The 20,180-nt window shown below is 45.7% G+C and overlaps 1 protein-coding gene across 8 annotated transcripts in view; it reads left to right on the top strand.

Moving 5' to 3' along the window:
* Positions 1 to 20,180, top strand: part of AGBL4 (AGBL carboxypeptidase 4) — a 2,106,705-nt gene that overhangs the window by 1,684,949 nt on the left and 401,576 nt on the right. For all 8 annotated transcript variants that reach the window (XM_068239049.1, XM_068239042.1, XM_068239046.1 and 5 more), the window contains one exon: positions 11,625 to 11,739. In XM_068239049.1, coding sequence (XP_068095150.1) covers positions 11,625 to 11,739 — 115 coding nt within the window. The remainder of the gene's footprint in view (positions 1 to 11,624; positions 11,740 to 20,180) is intronic.

Below are 20,180 nucleotides of genomic sequence, written 5' to 3'. Positions count from 1 at the left end.
TAGGGGACCTTCCCGACACTACCTGAAAAGGGGAAAACCCGGAGGAAGAACTTTTCAGGTTGTTGTGCGCAAATTCCGTGAAAGGCAAAAACTTTACCCAGTCGGTTTGCGCATCAGCCACATAGCACCTGAGAAACTGTTCCATGGATTGGTTGACCCTCTCGGTCTGGCCATTTGTCTGCGGGTGGTAGCCTGATAAAAATGAAAGATCCATGCCCATAAGATAGCAAAATGCCCTCCAGAACTTAGAAACGAATTGGACTCTCCTATCTGACACTACATTCTCTGGAATGCCATGCAGCCAGAAAATGTGCTGTATGAAGAGATTAGCCAGCTCCTGGGCTGAGGGGAGTCCTTTCAGAGGGACAAAATGGGCCATCTTGCTGAATCTGTCTACTACCACCCAGATGACAGTCATGCCTTCAGATCTGGGGAGTTCACCCACAAAATCCATGGACAGATGAGTCCACGGTTCACTTGGAACCGGCAAAGGTTCCCACCGGTGCCTGTCGGGAAGGTTTGCTCCTAGCACACACAGCACACTCCCTCACAAACTCCTTACAATCTGTGGCCAACGATGGCCACCATGCACACCTGGCAAGGAGATCCTGTGTCCTGGTGGCCCCTGGATGACCAGCATTCTTATGGGAGTGGAACAGCTGTAAGAGCTGTAGGCGAAAGGGCAGGGGTACAAACAACACGCCCTCTGGCTTTTCTTCTGGGACATCCTGCTGATATGGGTCCAGGGTGGCAGTCCAATCCCTCTAGGTTTCTGTGGCTGCTAAAACCACCCTCCGAGGCAGAATAGTCTCGGGTGCCGAGGGCTGTGCCGTCTCGGGCTCGAAACACCTGGACAAGGCATCAGCCTTAACGTTTCTACTACCAGGAGTGTACGTGATTACAAAACTGAATCTGGAAAAGAACAGTGACCACCGGGCCTGTCGGGGACTGAGTCTCTTAGCATTCTCTATGTACTCCAAGTTTTTATGATCTGTGTAAACTGTAATAACATGTTCTGCTCCCTCTAACCAATGTCGCCATTCCTCAAAGGCTAACTTGATGGCCAGGAGTTCTCGGTTGCCTATATCGTAGTTTCTCTCCGCTGGGGAAAACCTACGGGAGAAGTAGGCGCATGGATGAAGCTTACCCTGCAAACCAGAATGCTGAGACAGCACAGCCCCCACCCCCACCTCAGAGGCATCAACCTCTATTATGAACGGGAAGGTGACATCGACGTGTCTCAGAATAGGAGCAGAACAGAACAGTTTCTTTAGGGTGCGAAAAGCCGTGAGAGCTTCCTCGGACCAGTGGTGAGTATCAGCCCCTTTCTTAGTGAGACTGGTGAGGGGCGCAACCACTGTAGAGTACCCCTTAATAAATCTCCTGTAGTAATTCGCAAAACCCAGGAATCTCTGGAGGGCCTTCAGACCTACAGGCTGTGGCCAGTCCTGTACAGCAGAGACTTCCCCAGGGTCCATAGAGAGGCCAGAGGTAGATATTACATACCCCAAAAAAGCAACAGAGGTCACCTCAAAAATGCCCTTTTCCAGTTTGGCATACAATTGATTCTGTCTTAGTCTTTCCAACACATACTTGACATGTCTCCGATGGTCGGAAAGAGTGGCTGAAAAGACTAGTATATCATCAAGATATACTAATGCAAATTTACCCACAATTGGTCTGAAAACTTCGTTAATCAGCTCCTGGAAGACGGCCGGGGTGTTGCACAACCCGAAGGGCATCACTAAGTACTCGTAATGCCCATCGGGTGTATTAAAGGCTGTCTTCCACTCGTCACCGTCCCTGATGCGCACCAGGTTGTATGTAGTGTTGGGCGAACACCTAGATGTTCGGGTTCGCGAACGTTCGCCGAACATCGCCACGATGTTCGGGTGTTCGACCCGAACTCCGAACATAATGGAAGTCAATGGGGACCCGTACTTTTGTGCTTTGTAAAGCTTCCTTACATGCTACATACCTTAAATTTGCAGGGTATGTGCACCTTGGGAGTGGGTACAAGAGGAAAAAAAATTAGCAAAAAGAGCTTATAGTTTTTGAGAAAATCGATTTTAAAGTTTCAAAGGGAAAACTGTCTTTTAAATGCGGGAAATGTCTGTTTTCTTTGCACAGGTAACATGCTTTTTGTCGGCATGCAGTCATAAATGTAATACATATAAGAGGTTCCAGGAAAAGGGACCAGTAACGCTAACTCAGCAGCAGCACACGTGATGGAACAGGAGGAGGGTGGCGCAGGAGGAGAAGGCCACGCTTTGAGACACAACAACCCAGGCCTTGCATGAGGACAAGAAGCGTGCGGATAGCAATTTGCATTTTGTCGCCATGCAGTCATAAATGTAATACAGATGAGAGGTTCAATAAACAGGGACCGGAAACGCTAACCCATCACAGATGTTCATTGTTCATGTTACTTGGTTGGGGTCCGGGAGTGTTGCGTAGTCGTTTCCAATCCAGGATTGATTCATTTTAATTTGAGTCAGACGGTCTGCATTTTCTGTGGAGAGGCGGATACGCCGCCGATCTGTGACGATGCCTCCGGCAGCACTGAAACAGCGTTCCGACATAACGCTGGCTGCCGGGCAAGCCAGCACCTCTATTGCATACATTGCCAGTTTGTGCCAGGTGTCTAGCTTCGATACCCAATAGTTGAAAGGTGCAGATGGATTGTTCAACACAGCTATGCCATCTGACATGTAGTCCTTGACCATCTTCTCCAGGCGATCGGTGTTGGAGGTGGATCTGCACGCTTGCTGTTCTGTGTGCTGCTGCATGGGTGTCAGAAAATTTTCCCACTCCAAGGACACTGCCATTCGCTTTTGGGCACTAGCTGCGGCTTGTGTTGTTTGCTGCCCTCCTGGTCGTCCTGGGTTTGCGGAAGTCAGTCTGTCGGCGTACAACTGGCTAGAGGAGGGGGAGGATGTCAATCTCCTCTCTAAAGTCTCCACAAGGGCCTGCTGGTATTCTTCCATTTTGACCTGTCTGGCTCTTTCTTCAAGCAGTTTTGGAACATTGTGTTTGTACCGTGGATCCAGAAGGGTATAAACCCAGTAATTGGTGTTGTCCAGAATGCGCACAATGCGTGTGTCGCGTTCAATGCAGTCCTAGGCCGAAGAGGTCATAGTCTAGGGTCACAAAAACCTGTTTATTTTGGCAATTTCAATGGTGGCGAGTCTGACGTACATAAATCGCAGCAATGGCCGTTAGCAACATCTGAATCTCACGAAATGTCTCATGCAGGTAGAAGAAATATTGTTAGACTTGGGCTCCAAAGATGGGTTCCCTACATCTCTGCAAACCAGAGTTACAGGGCTCCAAATTTGGTAAAATCCCCCATAGGCTTTCATTGGGCCTCCTATTTACAGTTCCAAAATCTCACATCTTTTCAAAGGGCAATAACTCAGCAGTGGCAAATTTTCTAGCATTGTAGGGACCCTTAGGGGGAACATGACTGGTGAGTTTCGGGCCCCTAGGCCGAAGAGGTCATAGCCTAGGGTCACAAAAACCTGTTTATTTGGGCTATTTCAATGGTAGTGATGGTGACGTACATAAATCTCAGCCATGGCCGTTAGCAACGTCTGAATTTCACGAAATGTCTCATGCAGGTAGAAGACATATTGTTAGACTTGGATTCCAAAGATGGGGTCCCTACATCTCTGCAAACCAGAGTTACAGGGCTCCAAAATTGGTAAAATCCCCCATAGGCTTTCATTGCCTCCCTATTTCACTTTCCAAAATCTCACATCTTTTCAAAAGGCAATGGCTCAGCAGTACCAAATTTTCTAGCATTGTAGGGACCCTTAGGGGGATCATGACTGGTGAGTTTTGCCACTGCTGAGCCATTGCCCTTTGAAATGGTGTGAGATTTTGGAACGGTAAATAGGAGGCCCAATGAAAGCCTATGGGGGATTTTACCAATTTTGGAGCCCTGTAACTCTGGTTTGCAGAGATGTAGGGACCCCATCTTTGGAATCCAAGTCTAACAATATGTCTTCTACCTGCATGAGACATTTCGTGAAATTCAGACGTTGCTAACGGCCATGGCTGAGATTTATGTACGTCACCATCACTACCATTGAAATAGCCCAAATAAACAGGTTTTTGTGACCCTAGGCTATGACCTCTTCAGCCTAGGGGCCCGAAACTCACCAGTCATGTTCCCCCTAAGGGTCCCTACAATGCTAGAAAATTTGGTACTGCTGAGCCATTGCCCTTTGAAAAGATGTGAGATTTTGGAAAGTGAAATAGGGAGGCAATAAAATCCTATGGGGGATTTTACCAATTTTGGACCCCTGTAACTCTGGTTTGCAGAGATGTAGGGACCCCATCTTTGGAATCCAAGTCTAACAATATGTCTTCTACCTGCATGAGACATTTCGTGAGATTCAGACGTTGCTAACGGCCATGACTGAGATTTATGTACGTCACCATCACTACCATTGAAATAGCCCAAATAAACAGGTTTTTGTGACCCTAGGCTATGACCTCTTCAATGCTAGAAAATTTGCCACTGCTGAGTAATTGCCCTTTGAAAAGATGTGAGATTTTGGAACTGTAAATAGGAGGCCCAATGAAAGCCTATGGGGGATTTTACCAAATTTGGAGCCCTGTAACTCTGGTTTGCAGAGATGTAGGGAACCCATCTTTGGAGCCCAAGTCTAACAATATTTCTTCTACCTGCATGAGACATTTCGTGAGATTCAGATGTTGCTAACGGCCATTGCTGCGATTTATGTACGTCAGACTCGCCACCATTGAAATTGCCCAAATAAACAGGTTTTTGTGACCCTAGGCTATGACCTCTTCGGCCTAGGACTGCATTGAACGCGACCCACGCATTGTGCGCATTCTGGACATCACCAATTACTGGGTTTATACCCTTCTGGATCCACGGTACAAACACAATGTTCCAAAACTGCTTGAAGAAAGAGCCAGACAGGTCAAAATGGAAGAATACCAGCAAGCCCTTGTGGAGACTTTAGAGAGGAGATTGACATCCTCCCCCTCCTCTAGCCAGTTGTACGCCGACAGACTGACTTCCGCAAACCCAGGACGACCAGGAGGGCAGCAAACAACACAAGCCGCAGCTAGTGCCCAAAAGCGAATGGTATCGGCAGTGTCCTTGGAGTGGGAAAATTTTCTGACACCCATGCAGCAGCACACAGAGCAGCAAGCGTGCAGATCCACCTCCAACACCGATCGCCTGGAGAAGATGGTCAAGGACTACATGTCAGATGGCATAGCTGTGTTGAACAATCCATCTGCACCCTTCAACTATTGGGTATCGAAGCTAGACACCTGGCACAAACTGGCAATGTACGCAATAGAGGTGCTGGCTTGCCCGGCAGCCAGCGTTATGTCGGAACGCTGTTTCAGTGCTGCCGGAGGCATCGTCACAGATCGGCGGCGTATCCGCCTCTCCACAGAAAATGCAGACCGTCTGACTCAAATTAAAATGAATCAATCCTGGATTGGAAACGACTACGCAACACTCCCGGACCCCAACCAAGTAACATGAACAATGAACATCTGTGATGGGTTAGCGTTTCCGGTCCCTGTTTATTGAACCTCTCATCTGTATTACATTTATGACTGCATGGCGACAAAATGCAAATTGCTATCCGCACGCTTCTTGTCCTCATGCAAGGCCTGGGTTGTTGTGTCTCAAAGCGTGGCCTTCTCCTCCTGCGCCACCCTCCTCCTGTTCCATCACGTGTGCTGCTGCTGGGTTAGCGTTACCGGTCCCTTTTCCTGAAACCTCTTATATGTATTACATTTATGACTGCATGCCGACAAAAAGCATGTTACCTGTGCAAAGAAAACAGACATTTCCCGCATTTAAAAGACAGTTTTCCCTTTGAAACTTTAAAATCGATTTTCTCAAAAACTATAAGCTCTTTTTGCTAAAAATGTTTTCCTCTTGTACCCACTCCCAAGGTGCACATACCCTGTAAATTTGGGGTATGTAGCATATAAGGAGGCTTTACAAAGCACGAAAGTTCAGGTCCCCATTGACTTCCATTATGTTCGGAGTTCGGCCCGAACCCGAACATCTAGATGTTCGCCCAACACTACACGTGACCCGTTCGGCCAATCACAGCGCTAGCCGAACGTTCGGGTAACGTTCGGCCATGCGCTCTTAGTTCGGCCATATGGCCGAACAGTTTGGCCGAACACCATCAGGTGTTCGGCCGAACTCGAACATCACCTGAACAGGGTGATGTTCTGCAGAACCCGAACAGTGGCGAACTCTGTTCGCCCAACACTAGTTGTATGCACCCCGCAAGTCCAATTTCGAGAAAATTTTAGCGTTGGTGATCTGGGAGAACAAATCGTCATCTAGAGGGAGTGGGTAACAATTTTTCACAGTGATCTTATTTAGACCCCAATAGTCAATGCAGGGACGGAGGCCTCCATCTTTTTGTTTAACAAAAAAGAACCCAGCGCCCGTGGGTGACCGAGAGGGGCGGATAAATCCCTTAGCTAAATTTTCTTTGATGTACTCCTGCATTGCCAATTTCTCTGGCCCGGACAAGTTATAAAGGTGACCCCTAGGAGGCATACAACCAGATCTTAAATCAATCGGACAATCAAAAGGACGGTCGTGAGGTAGTCTGTCTGCTGACTTAGGACACAAGACATCAGCAAAATCTTTATACTGCTCTGGCAATCCTTCCACCTGAATTCTGGTGTTACCTATGGTTACCTTCGCCAAACAATGATGATAGCAGCGGGTAGACCAGCTCGTTAGCTGACCAGAACCCCAATCAATATGAGGGGCGTGAAGTCGTAACCATGGCAGACCAAGGATAATAGTGGAAGTTGCCATTCGTAACACAAAAAACTGCAGACTCTCTCTATGTAAAACCCCTATGGTGACCCCCAACTCCGGAGTCTGAGACAGAGGGTATTTACTCTGCAGAGGAGAGTCATCCACCGCAGTAACTAACACCTTATGACTTAATGGGACAATAGGAATTCCCAACTTTCTAGCAAAATCATAGTCAATAAAATTGGCGGCCGAGCCAGAGTCGAGAAAGGCCTCAGTAGAAACTGTCTGGTCCTCCCATGAAATTGGCACATGGGAGGAGCAAGCGATCATCTTTGAGAGGTAAATTCTGCGCGCCTAGGGTATTACCTCTGACTACTCCTAGGCGGCAGCGTTTCCTGACTGTTTGGGACAGTTCTGTGCTTTATGACCCTCTTCTGCACAGTACAAGCACAGCTGTTCAGCTACTCTACGACTCTGCTCGACCCGGGACAATTTTGACCGACCAATCTACATGGGTTCAGGGGGAGGTAACGTAGGTGGAGAGGAAGTATAGGAAATGTATCTCACACTATTCCTGCCCCGACTTTGTCCCTGATACCGTAGGCGATGGTCCACTCTGATCGCTAGGGAAATGGCCTCATCAATAGTTTTTGGCTCAGGATATCCCAACATCAGATTAGACACTGCATCTGATAAACTTGACAAGAAACAATCTAAGAACGCAAATGAGCCCCATCTAGCTGACACTGCCCACTTCCTGAACTCAGCTGCATAAGCCTCTACCGAATCCTTGCCTTGCCGCAACATCTTGAGCTTCCGTTCAGCGGTCGAAGCAAAGTCCGGATCATCGTAAATTTTAGCCATAGCTTTGAAAAATTCCTCCACAGAGGTCAGGGCCCCATCCCCTGGTTGAAGACCATATGCCCAGGTCTGGGAATCCCCAGTCAACAGTGTCTTAATAAAGATAATTCTCTGTGCGACAGTACCTGAAGCATTAGGTCTTAACTCAAAGTAAGATAACACTCGACTTTTAAAGTTCCGAAAGTCAGTTCTATGACCAGAAAACTTCTCGGGCACAGGCATACGCAAGTCTGTAACAAGAGGGGATCACACTGCATTAACAGTCGTCTGAAGGGCTTGTATAGACCCAGACAAGGCATTGATCTGGGTCTAATGACTATCCAGCACACTGATGCAATTCTCCACCGAGGTGGTGAGTGCAAGCAGACGACTGTCAAGTGCGTCCATATTGTTTGGGTCTGCCGTTCTGTAACGATTGGTGTCAACACGCAGAGAGAGAATATGATTATTGGTGATTTGCAGAATCACCAGTAATGCAGATATACATCAGATTATGGATGATCTGCAGAATCACCAATAATCCAGGTATGTCTAACCTCTGGACACCTGAGATATGAGTGTTGGGTGTAACAGTACCACTTTGAGTAAGGACCACCAGAGGAGCTGGAGGTAGAAGAAGAAAGGAATTCACCCTAGACTGTGGGTGAATCCCTATAGCGTAAAGGCTCCCTAGGAGAGGGGCCTAGGCTTGGTTGCAGGATGCCCTGCTGCTAATATGAACAGTCTTGCCCTAACTGGATGAGAGATACTAGCTCTCTACACCCTGGAGGCGGGCTAAAGTAATAAAGCTGATCCCTCTCTGCTTCCCATAAAGCTTCTGTCTCTCCACGCGCGCGCGTGTATTCCTCAGCCTATGTGCACAGGAAGGCTGTACTACATCAGACACATGTTGCCGCACGTAAACCGCCGGAGTGGAGGCGGAAGTAGCCGCCATGCCGTCAGAGCACGCGGCGGCTATTCCGCAATCCTTCACAGTTTTTCAATGTCATGCACTCTGGTCCTCGCTGCTGATAAGGGCCTGTTGGTATGACAATCGGCGCTGTGCTCCTCCTCCTGCTCAAGTATTGGCGGTGCCTGTGCAGTAAGCCAGAGTTACTCGTGCTTTTGCGCAGGCACCGCATTACTCCAGCAGTGGGAGGAGCACAGCACTGATTGTCATACTAACAAGGCCTCCTTGTTGGTATATCCAATGTATATAAGCTGTATGCTCTAAATGATGTCAGTATGCAGGAATTGGAGGAAGGCTTCATAGCCGAAAGCTTACTGTATATACTCGCGTATAAGCCTAATTTTTCAGCACAAAAAATGTGCTGAAAAGTTACCCCCACGGCTTATATGCGAGTCAGTGGAGCAGAACAGTTTCTGGAGCAGGTTTTGTTACTGGCAGAGGAGTGTAAGGATTGTGCACTAGTGATCCTGCTCTTATCAGCTAGCTCCCTGCTGTGTCCCTGCCTTCCATCCCCTGCAACATGGTGTGCAGAGTGCGCTGTTTAAGACTACCTGTGTCCCCTGGCTTGTGGAGTGGAGCATGCAAGCAACATGTCAGCGGTGCAATGATCAGGGCTTCTTCCTATGTAGCAATCGCTGCTTCTCATATCTATGACGCCATGTAGTGGCGTCTTAAGACACAGCTGTATCATCCTTGTGGTACATCTGGCTATGGGGAGAAGGAATTACTTGTACTGGGGGCACATCTGGCTACTGTGGGGGGGGGGACTATACTGAGGAGAGGGCTTATACACTAGTCAATCACTTCTTCCTGGTTTCTGAGGGAAAAGTAGGTACCTCGACTTATAAGCGGGTCGGCTTATATGTGAGTATATACAGTACTCATTTTCTTCTAAGTTAGCCAATAAATGGCATCATCCTGATTCAAAACTTCTTTCTTTGGCTTTTTTATTAAGATTTAGTGGGGGCTAGCATTCAACAGGCCCCTGGTCTCTCTCCAGGTCTTAAGCATCTGCCCAAATTTACATTGTGGATGATCCTGTAGCTCTGGCAGGCTCTGTAATCTACTTATCCACCTCACGGTGGACTGAAAGACTTTCGAGAAGTATAACTAAGAAGACCAGAGTTTGTAGTTTCCAACATGTTCCACAAGATCGAGGCTGAGGATTTGGTACATTTCTGCTTAACATGGACATTCAGTGTTGAGGATATCTTCAGCTTCCTTGGAATGATCTACGTTGGCTCAGTGGCGAGTTCAGTCCGTAATTGACACTAGATGACTTTCCGCTTTGACTGAAGACGCTGATGACTTAGGATGAATGGCTTGAGGTGGTCTGCAGTGTACACAACACATTACAGCTCAGTCTGCCCTGTTTTTCCCCAGTCTCCACCTAATTGGCAGACCAATTAATCCGCTCATCTGTGAGCAGATAATGTATTACGCTAACTACCTTCTATTTGCCAGAGACATTCTCCAAGGTAACATAATCGTGGTCTTGTTTATCTCTTGCCCTGATACACACTACAACGCCTCGTCGGTATCAAAGGTCAATTAGTGGACAAATTAAGCTATTATTAGCCTCTAACGAGGGTGACTGGCATCATTACCCTTCCTGTTTACCAGCAAACTGTTATTTTAATACAAGGAGCTAGTAATAAATCAGGGCATCTGCTGCTTCTCCTGGTCTGTTTTTGTAAAAATGATATTATAGAGGTAACGGCAGCTGCCAAATTCCCAACCTTGCCGTAATGATGAGCGGTGATTTGTGCAGAGCTGATGACACACTAAGTGCCTTGCAGCCTGGATTGATTGAGCAACACAAGATGGATAAATAAGTTTTAGGTCAATTAGCGGTATGCTTCACACATTACCTAGAACAGATTATTTTTCGCTTTTGAGTGATTGGAAGTAGTGTTGTTGTTCAGATTCAGGTTGTTGTTGTCAGAATTGGACAAGGTCCTCCAGCACCCAAGGCTGAGACACCAAAGTGCGCCCTTCCATCCCTCCCACACCAGCTGTCACACACTAATTGCTATTAGACTAAGAGGCGCCCCAGGGACCCCAACACCTTCATCTCTAGTTATGTGGTTTGCAGTCACTGCCATGTATCCCCTTATTTCTCCCGGCTTCAAGCACAATAGGGGAATGAAAGCTGAGTGAGTTGTGCGCCCCCTTCTACACTGTCCCTTGAGACTGGAGCCTCTCTCGCCTCTGCCTGGGCCCAGCCCTGCTAGATGGACTTCAGCAGCGTGTTCTTTGTGGCAGTTTGAGATAGAACAGAGTGTTTAAAACACTGTGCGTCACGTCAGATGCACATGCTTACTATGCTGTTTTTAACATTTGTTAATAAAGTAACAATTTTATGCAGATGGTGTAGAGCCTTACGGATTACGCCATCTTACTGGTGGCAGGGAGCTGACAGGATGTCTGACACCACATGCCCTGCCAGTTTTTTCCCAGCAACCCGCAGCTCACTCAGCCTGCGGGAGTCTTCTGGGAGGCAGAGCAGGGCTTCGGGAAGATGGCGTCTGAAGCCCTGCACTGGAGACTATTTGAGCGCCAGAGGGCGGCCGGGAGAGGAGATTTCTGTCAGGTGAGTAAATTATTTTTTTTGCAGTTGCATTAATTTCTGGTTAAATGCTGCCCACGTTACGATTATTTTCTGCTGAAATGCTGTCCATATTATGATTACTTTTTAGTCAGTCTAGTCAGTACCGCTAGATATAATGTAGCTTTTTTTCAGTTTTCATTTCATTGACGATTTATTCAGCGCTCTGCAATTTAAAAAGGACCAAAAAGTTGGTGAAAAATGACTGGCAGAATTATTCTAAGTATTTACTGGCTTGCTGGTGGCTTAAATGGCATTTTATTGAAGATGTGAAAATATTACCTAGTAGAAAACTTAGGAGAAAAAGTGAATTGGATCAGACCCATTTTGTTCTTTCTTTCTTCTTCTTTCTTCTTAGTACTTTTGCCGTTGTTTACCTCTTGTTTTTACCTTAAACTGTTCTTATTTAATTCACACAGGCATCATCGACTTCCTGGCCAGTCAGCATCCCATCGCCAAAGTTCTCCGAGATCATCTCGTGTTCAAAATCGCACCTATGCTGAACCCAGATGGTGTGTACCTGGGAAACTACAGGTAGGAGATAATGCCAGCCGCAATGCCCCAATGGGCTATGTAACTTAAGCCCACCGGGGCATTGATGAGTGAATGGATTATACGGAATCCTCAATTCTGACTTTCGCAGTTCTTCACAGTTTCAAGTTGGAATTCTGAAATACATGAATTCTGTGAAAATACATTAGTGTACATCACAAACGGTTCATGTCCTTTGCTTATTCATGTCCTTCGCACATAATTAGTGAAAAGTCTCTACATAGCATTGCTCAAAGGACATGAATAAGGAAATTATATGCAAAAATTCTATGTAAAATTGTAACCTTTTGTGAAAATAGTATCATAAAATCGCAGTAACCAAAATTAATTATTTTCTTTTTGCTTTTTAATTATTTTGCTTTTTAAAAGTCAAACTGTAGGTACACTTCTTTAAAGAGGAACTGTAACTAAGAATTGAACTTCATCCCAATCAGTAGCTGATACCCCCTTTTCCTCTGAGAAATCTTTACCTTTCCTCAAATAGATCATCAGGGACATTTGTATGGCTGATATTGTGGTGAAACCCCTCCCACAGTGTGATGTCAGGACCTAGGTCCTGCATACCTAGTTGCATTCTGGAAAATAATAGCTGTTTCCAACTGACCAGCCTCCAGTGTCTCCCTCTGTGCATATGTATATCTATAAAAAAAACAGCCTTTTAGCCTATCACATTATTATGAGGTGTGGTTACAGATAATGGCAGTTGGTGCTGTCTGTTTTTTTTCCTGTCTGCCAGTAGTAAAGATGATGACTTGCAGCATGATTGTAGGTTAAACAACATGAACAGATTACACAGAGAATTTCAATCATTTTTTGATCTCTCTTCTATTTTTTAACTTCTCACTTTTGATTGATTTATTTTTCCCCCCTTTTTGCTAAAGTTCTTCTTTAACCGGTTCAGCCCCACAGTGTCGAAAACCTCATGCATCCGAGCAACATTCACCTCTCATTCATTCGGCAATAACTTTATTGCTACTTATCACAATTAATTGATCTGTATCTTGTTTTTTCCGCCACTAATTAGGCTTTCTTTGGGTAGTACATTTTGCTAAGAATTATTTTTTTCTAAATCCAATTTAACAGGAAGATTAAGAAAGAAATGAAAAAAATCATTATTTCTCAGTTTTTGGCCATTATAGTTTGAAATTAATATACACTACCGTAATTAAAACTCATGTATTTTATTTGCCCATCTGTCCCGGTTATTACACCGTTTAAATGATGTCCCTATCACAATTTGTGGCGCCGATATTTTATTTAGAAATAAAGGTGCATTTTTTCAATTTGTGTCCATCACTATTTATAAGCTTATAATTTAAAATAATATAATAACATACTTTCTTGACATGCATATTTAAAAAGTTCAGACCCTTCGATAACTATTTATGTTGTTTTTGTTTGTTTTTTATTGCATGTTTTTTTTTTTTTTTATAAGAAATGCATTTGGGTAATTTTTGGTGTGGGAGGATAACAGCTAATTTTACAGGTAACATAACATAATTGTTTAATAAAAAATGTATGTGGGTGCAGTTTACTAGTCAAAAAAGTCCTGGATGCGACGGATCTCGCATCCAGGAACTAAAAAGAAGAAGGTGATGTTTCCTGGGGGCAGAAATACCGCACTCTCTGAATAGAAAGCGTTGGTGTTTCTCCGGGGGACTTAGATCGGTGAATGGGAATTATATTCGGGGGGCTAGCGGCAGAGCCTATCTAGACGAGTAAGTTCGTCCAAATAGGCCGAACTGGTTATTGTCTGCAAGTGGTAGAGGAGCAGATGTGAACAAAAACATGGAGGCTGTCCATACACTTTGAAGGGAACCTGAAGTGTGAGTAGTATGGAGGCTTCTATCTCCATCTTATATAATTTCCTGTCCCTGCGTCCTCCTGTGTCCCAGTGTCTGTGCGTTTGTTGTGCCTGGTGCTCATGGACGGTACGCGGGCAGACTATGGGCAACGGTCATGGGCGGGTACATTTGGCTGTGTGCGCACGCAGTTCCGCGGCACGTGCCCATTGGCATAGCACCTGCGTTATTTGATGGGCGTGCATTTTTTATTAGTTCTCTAATAAACAATGCCAATTGCATACTTCCCAGAATGAGCATGCAGCTCAAACACTGTGACTATATGGCAAATAGTATTAGAGACTGAGGCTCAGCAGGGCTGCCAGGCAACTGGTATTGTTTAAAGTGATACTGAAGCTAAAACAAAATTATGATATAATGAATTGCATGTGTAGTATGGATAATTAATAGAACATTAGTAGAAGCAAAGAAAATAGTCTCATATTTTTATTTTCAGTTATATAGTTTTCTTTTATAACATTGCATCATTCTCTAATGTTTGCAATTTACACATTACTCAGCATTGTAAAAGATTTAACAGAGCAGGCTAATGACCTTTTTGAACAAATACAGTGACAGACACTTGAGATAATAAGCTTCAGAAGACAGAGCTCTCTGCAACTTTGAAAGTTGAGGAGCTCAGATAGGCTCTTTTGCATAGAAAACAACTGGAGTTTCTTAACTCTTCCTGTACTGGAAACAATATAATGGTGGCCACTAATGATCCAATCTTTGTCATCCAATCTTACCAAATCTATGTAGTATAAGGGTAAATTGAGTGAATATACTGAATGAACTTCAGGCAGTTACCTTATATTACATATAAATGGTAAGATTGGATGAAAAAGATCGGATCATTAGGGGCCACCTTTAGACTCATATCTCTGATCCTAATGTTTTATTTCTTACATGTACTACACATACAAATCATTATATCATTAGTTTATTTTCACTTTAGATTGCTGAGTCTGAAGCCTTATAAAATTGCTCTTTTTATTTGACATTTATCTTCTGCACGATCACCATAGCTAAAACTCTGCATCCCCATGGCAGAACGCTGTAATTAACCCCCCAAATCCCCGGGGGAAAAATGCTGGGATCGCTTCCTGGTAGAGGCAGAGCTTAGGGCTGTAGCTCTGCGTCTACTCGCGTCAATACCCGCTGAACGCCGCCTCTCCCTGCCCCTCTCAGTCTTCTTTCACTGAGAGGGGCGGGGAGAGGCGTAGAAGACTGAGAGGGGCGGGGAGAGGCGGAGATCAGCAGGGATTGATGCTAATGGAGGCAGAGCTACAGCGCTAAGCTCTGCCTCCCCGGGCAGCAAAATCCATGACTTTGAAAGTTATGGATATCTGCCCCGGGATTTGGGGGGTTTAAATACAGCGATCTGCCGCAGGGATGCAGCGTTTCATCAATGGGGATAGTGCAGAAAATAAATGTTAAATAAAAAGGAAATAAATATGGCAGCCCCCATATACCTCTCACTTCAGGTGCCCTTTAAGTGCCCTTTGAAGTATTGAAGAGTGTTGGCGTGCAGTGTATGCTCGGGCTCATGGGACATACATATGCGCTCACCAACCCTTTATTTCTTTGTGTCTCATGGGTGAATATATTTTCCATCAACACATTTTCCCCAGCATTGAAGCAGTTAATAACGATTCTCCTAAGTACATTTATTAATTGTGGATTTGACTTAAGCGCTTCGCACAGAATGGCCTCTGAAGCCAAATCAGCTATAGATTATTCATTTCTTGCCTGGAAAGTAACAAATGACTTTTCCGTTTCCGACCGAGAAATCTCATGGTCATTGCTTGAATTCATTTAGCACGAAGCAAGCAAAGCATTTATCACCAAGCAAATTCCCAAAGTCACCAAGAAACGGGGAAAGTTTTAGCTGAACGCTCAGGAAAGTTCTGCGGCTGCACAGCTGCGGAATTCTGAGCAGCCAATGAGCTGTGTGCCACTGATGTTTCAATTGTTTCAAGAGGAGCCTTGAAAGACCAGTACGGCTAAAACACAAGTCGCTTTTATGTAAAAGCAATCCGATTTTGCCTTTACTAATATGAATGGGGCTGTCAGAAGCAGAGAAGAATGGTAGTCAGTCCTATTTGAGGATTTTAATGGTGTTTTAAAGCTTTTAAAACCAGTGATTGCAGAAACAAGTGGCATCGCTATTCTCTTTTAAAGGAACACTATCACAAAAATCGTTAAATTTAAAAACACGTTTAAAACATAAAAATAAGTAATACATTTCTTCCAGAGTAAAATCAGTCATAAATAAAGAAAACCCTTATGGTGCCCATACACCATACGATAAAAATGTTCGATTGTCCCGTTTATTCAATCTAAATGTTCGAATCTAATGAAAGTTGAAAATATTTTTTTTCGATGAAGAAATTTGAATGATTATCCCGTTTTTTTCTAGAAAAATCTGATCGACATGCTGGAAAAATCTTTATATTCGATCTAACAGAATAATCGAACTAAATTATCTAATCGAAAAAAAATTAAAAATTGTACCATGTATGGGCACACTTAGAACCCCCAATGAGGAGATGGTCTACTCCAAAGCCTGTTGGTTCTGTCAGATTTCTACTACAGTATTTTACGCCGTATACGACGCTCCGGAATATAAGAAGCACCTAGGTTTAGACGGGGAAATGCATGAGAAAAAAATATATATATTAAAACCTGGTACGTCCATATTCCAGGAGCATCTTGTACATGTTATCCCTCAACAGATATCCTCCTGTGTCCCCTATGTGTCCTCCTGTCTCCCCCCCATGCGTCCTCCAGTCTCCATCATGTTTCCTCCTGTCTCCCCCATGTTTCCTCCTGTCTCCCCATGCCTCCTTTAGTCTCCCCATGCCTACTGTGGTATTCCCATGCGTCCTACTGTCATCCCCATGTGTCTTCCAGTCCCCCTCATGTCTCCCCCATGCATTGTCCTGTGTCCCCCACCATGCCTGTGTGCGTCCTCCTGTCTCCCTCATGTCTCCTCCACCATATCTCCGCTATGTGCCCCCCCCATGTGTTGTCTGGTCCTCGTTGTGTGCACGGCTCCCACCGCGTGTTGTCTGCCCCCCCCCCTTGGGTGTTTAGCGGCAGCTGCTTACCTCTTCCGTCATGCTCGCAGGGACTGCAGACCTCTGTCTTCTATGTGCGGCTTCCTCTAGTCATTGATGACGCGTCATTAGAAGCCCGGCACTAGAGGAAGCCGCACATAGAAGACAGAGGTCTGCAGTTCCCGCGGGCATGACGGAAGAGGTAGGCAGCTGCCACTAAACACCCGGGGTGAGGTTCGCAGACAACTTGGTGGATGGGGCATGGGGGAGACAGAAGGACGCACACAGGCAGGGAATCCCGGAAGTGGCGGCGGTTCGTATCGGCGGGCATTCGGAAGTCGGGGATTCCCTGCCTTTGCCGTCTAAGATGCAGGGACTTTTTCTCCCTATTTTTTTGGGGAGAAAAAGTGCGTCTTTTACGGCGGAAAATATGGGCTTACTGTAAGTAGCAGCAACATATGAGAAAAGTCGTTTATGGCTCATTTTTTTCTAGAAGAAATGCACTTTTTATATGCATGTGGTTACATTTATTTTACATTTTAAAACTTCTTGTGATAGTGGTCCTATAAGTACGTGTGGATGTGATTTACACATGAGCTCTGCTAATATTCAGTATCTTTATTTTTGACTCATTTTAAAGTTGCCAGCAGGGCTGGGTTTTTAGAAAGGCCACAGAGGCCAGGGCCTTGAGCGGCAGCAGCCTAAATGGGCACCTGGGGGGAAAATAGGGGTTGCTACATGTGAAAGAGGAGGCTGTTATTGCATATCATTCTTAGAATAATCTTCTAAGAATCATATGCCATAAACCCCACCTTACTCTAAATGTATCCATCCATTACTAAACCTATTATGGGGGGGAAGCCTGGGGGAGCGGAGCCATTTGTTCCCGTTGATAGCAAGGCAAATCCCAAGATCAGTGCTTGGCCCAGCTACAGACCTGCACTGTACCTACTCCTACCTATTTTCTGATGAAGCAGGGTCATGCCTGTGAAACGTACGAAAACGCGTTGCATTTTCCCCTGAAGTATGTAAATAAATTTGTTCTGCTAAACTTTGTTGGCATATCTTGTGTCTGTTTGGAGGAGGCAAGTCCACCACTGCCTCCACAAATGTAAAACTTTTTAGAGATTTGTATTCTTCTGGCGCACCCTTGGTGAAGGGGTGTCATCCCCTTTTTTTCTAATCTATGGAGAGTGACTTCTTAATCCTGAGTGGGGTCAGGTCTAATCTCCCCACCTGTCTATGCAGTGGTTGCATTTGAGGTAACCCTGCTTTGTGAGTATATTTGTATTTACTCTATCAACTTCATCCCATATTACCAGTACATACTACACTATATTTGGCTCTTGCTGTCCCTTTATTTATTTTAAAGAGACTCTGTAACATTAAAAAGATCCCCTGGGGGGTACTCACCTCGGGTGGGGGAAGCCTCCGGATCCTAATGAGGCTTCCCACGCCGTCCTCTGTCCCACGGGGGTCTCGCTGCAGCCCTCCGAACAGCCGGCGACTGTGCCGACTGTCAGTTCAATATTTACCTTTGCTGGCTCCAGCGGGGGCGCTGTGGCGACTTTCGGCACGGAAATAGACGGAAATACCCGATCTCCGTCGGGTCCGCTCTACTGCGCAGGCGCCGGAAACTTGCGCCTGCGCAGTAGAGCAGACCCGATTGCGATCGGGTATTTCCGCCTCCTTCGGCGCCGACAGCCATCAGTGCACCTGCGCAGGAGCCAGGAAGGTAAATATTACGTCACCGCTGCACGGAGGGCTGCAGCGAGACCCCTGACGGATGGAGGACGGCGTGGGAAGCCTCATTAGGATCCGGAGGCTTCCCCCACCCGAGGTGAGTACCCCCCAGGGGCCGTTTTGTCGTTACAGTTCCTCTTTAAGATTGGGAGCTCACCCCGCCCCATCATGGCTCAAAGTGGCTCAAAGGGATACATTTCATAAGAGTTTTCTATACCAGTGTTCCCCAATCCCGTCCTGAAGGCCAGAGGTAGTTAATCAGCTCTGCTGCAACACTAATTACCCCACCTGTGCATGTTTGTGGGTTTCTGCAAAACATGTATTGTTGGTGGGCCTTGAGGACAGGGTTGGGGAACTCTGTTCTATACAATAAGACAACATAATAGATGGTATATGATGGATTTAGTGTATTATTGAATGGGTACTAGACTGGTAATTAATGCAAAAGAAAATTTGCTTATTAATTTGGATCTTACAGACTACCCAGTAAGCTCATGGTGAACCAGAACTCATTGGAGTGTGTAAGGGGCCAGGGCCGGATTTAGGCCAAGGCCACCTAGGCCATGGCCTAGGGTACCACACGAGCAAGGGCACCAAAGAAGCATGCTAAACTGGTGCAGCATTTGTAAGCTTGCAAATGCTGCAATGCAGGGAGATTAACCACCTTGCTCTCTGTGCATGTTTGCATTGTGGCCGGCGGCTATGGGCTTGGGCAGCATTGGAGAAGGAAAAGAAGAGGAAGCTTCTGCACTGGAGATGAGCGGAGAAATGAGTGACACTGATGGCTGCTGTGGTGTGAAGATGAGCTGGCTACCTATACTGAAAGGGGGGTGGGGGGGGGGGAAGGAGGGATTAAGGGAGTCATCAGACCACCTATACTAGAAGGAAGGGGGGAGGGGTAATCTCGCTACCTATACTGAAGGGGGGCGGCTGGTGACAGCAGCCTAGGGCGGTAAAAAGTACAAATCCGGTGCTGTAAGTGGCTTCAATGGACCAAAAAGCCCTCTTACTAAAATGTTATGCAAAAAAAAAAATGTTGCTTTCTTAAAATAGAAGGTATTTGCAATAATTCAGGTTGGAGTGAGCTCTGAGATGTCTCCCACAATGCATCACAACTGAAATATGCAAATTACCCATTGCTGTCCCTGTGTGCTAAATACACCTCCCTGTTCACTCACAAAAAATGTCCCTGCCACCTCCTCCCACCATGCAGAGTAGAGTGGAGCATCTGTCATACGTTCCTGTGCCTAGACACTGCTTCATAGCTGAACACTCCCTGCTACCATTCGCTGGCTCCCGATCACATGACCCTCATGGGGTTTCGGCGACCAAGGGGGCCCTATGCTATCATTTTTGTAGGGGGGCCTATTAAGTCTAGCTATACCTCTGTTCGGAAGGGTAGAGGAGCTGCCCAGCTATGGAGGAGTTTTTGAAGAATTCATGGGGCCTGATTCACAAAGCGGTGATAACTCAGTTATCACACCTAAAAGACTTTAGGCATGATAACCTTTGCACCACACTGGTGAAAAGCCAGTTTAGGCGTGATAAGTTTAGGTGTGATAAGTTTAGGTGTGATAAGTTTAGGCATGCTAAGTTTAGATAAGTGTAGATAGCGTGCAAAGTCCCGCACGCAAAGCAGCGCCATTAAACTCTATGCGAAGTGCACCAGACTTTGCTAGTGCAAAACTTTTGATCAGTTGTGCACTGCGGTGCTAACGCAGTTGGTGCTTAAACTTATCATGCCTAAACTTATCACACCTAAACTTATCACACCTAA

Source organism: Hyperolius riggenbachi, chromosome 6 (genome assembly GCF_040937935.1).
Source record: "Hyperolius riggenbachi isolate aHypRig1 chromosome 6, aHypRig1.pri, whole genome shotgun sequence".
In the NCBI taxonomy this organism is placed as follows: Eukaryota; Metazoa; Chordata; class Amphibia; order Anura; family Hyperoliidae; genus Hyperolius; species Hyperolius riggenbachi.
Note: the sequence above shows the minus strand (reverse complement) of the source record. Positions and strands in the feature narration are given on the sequence as shown.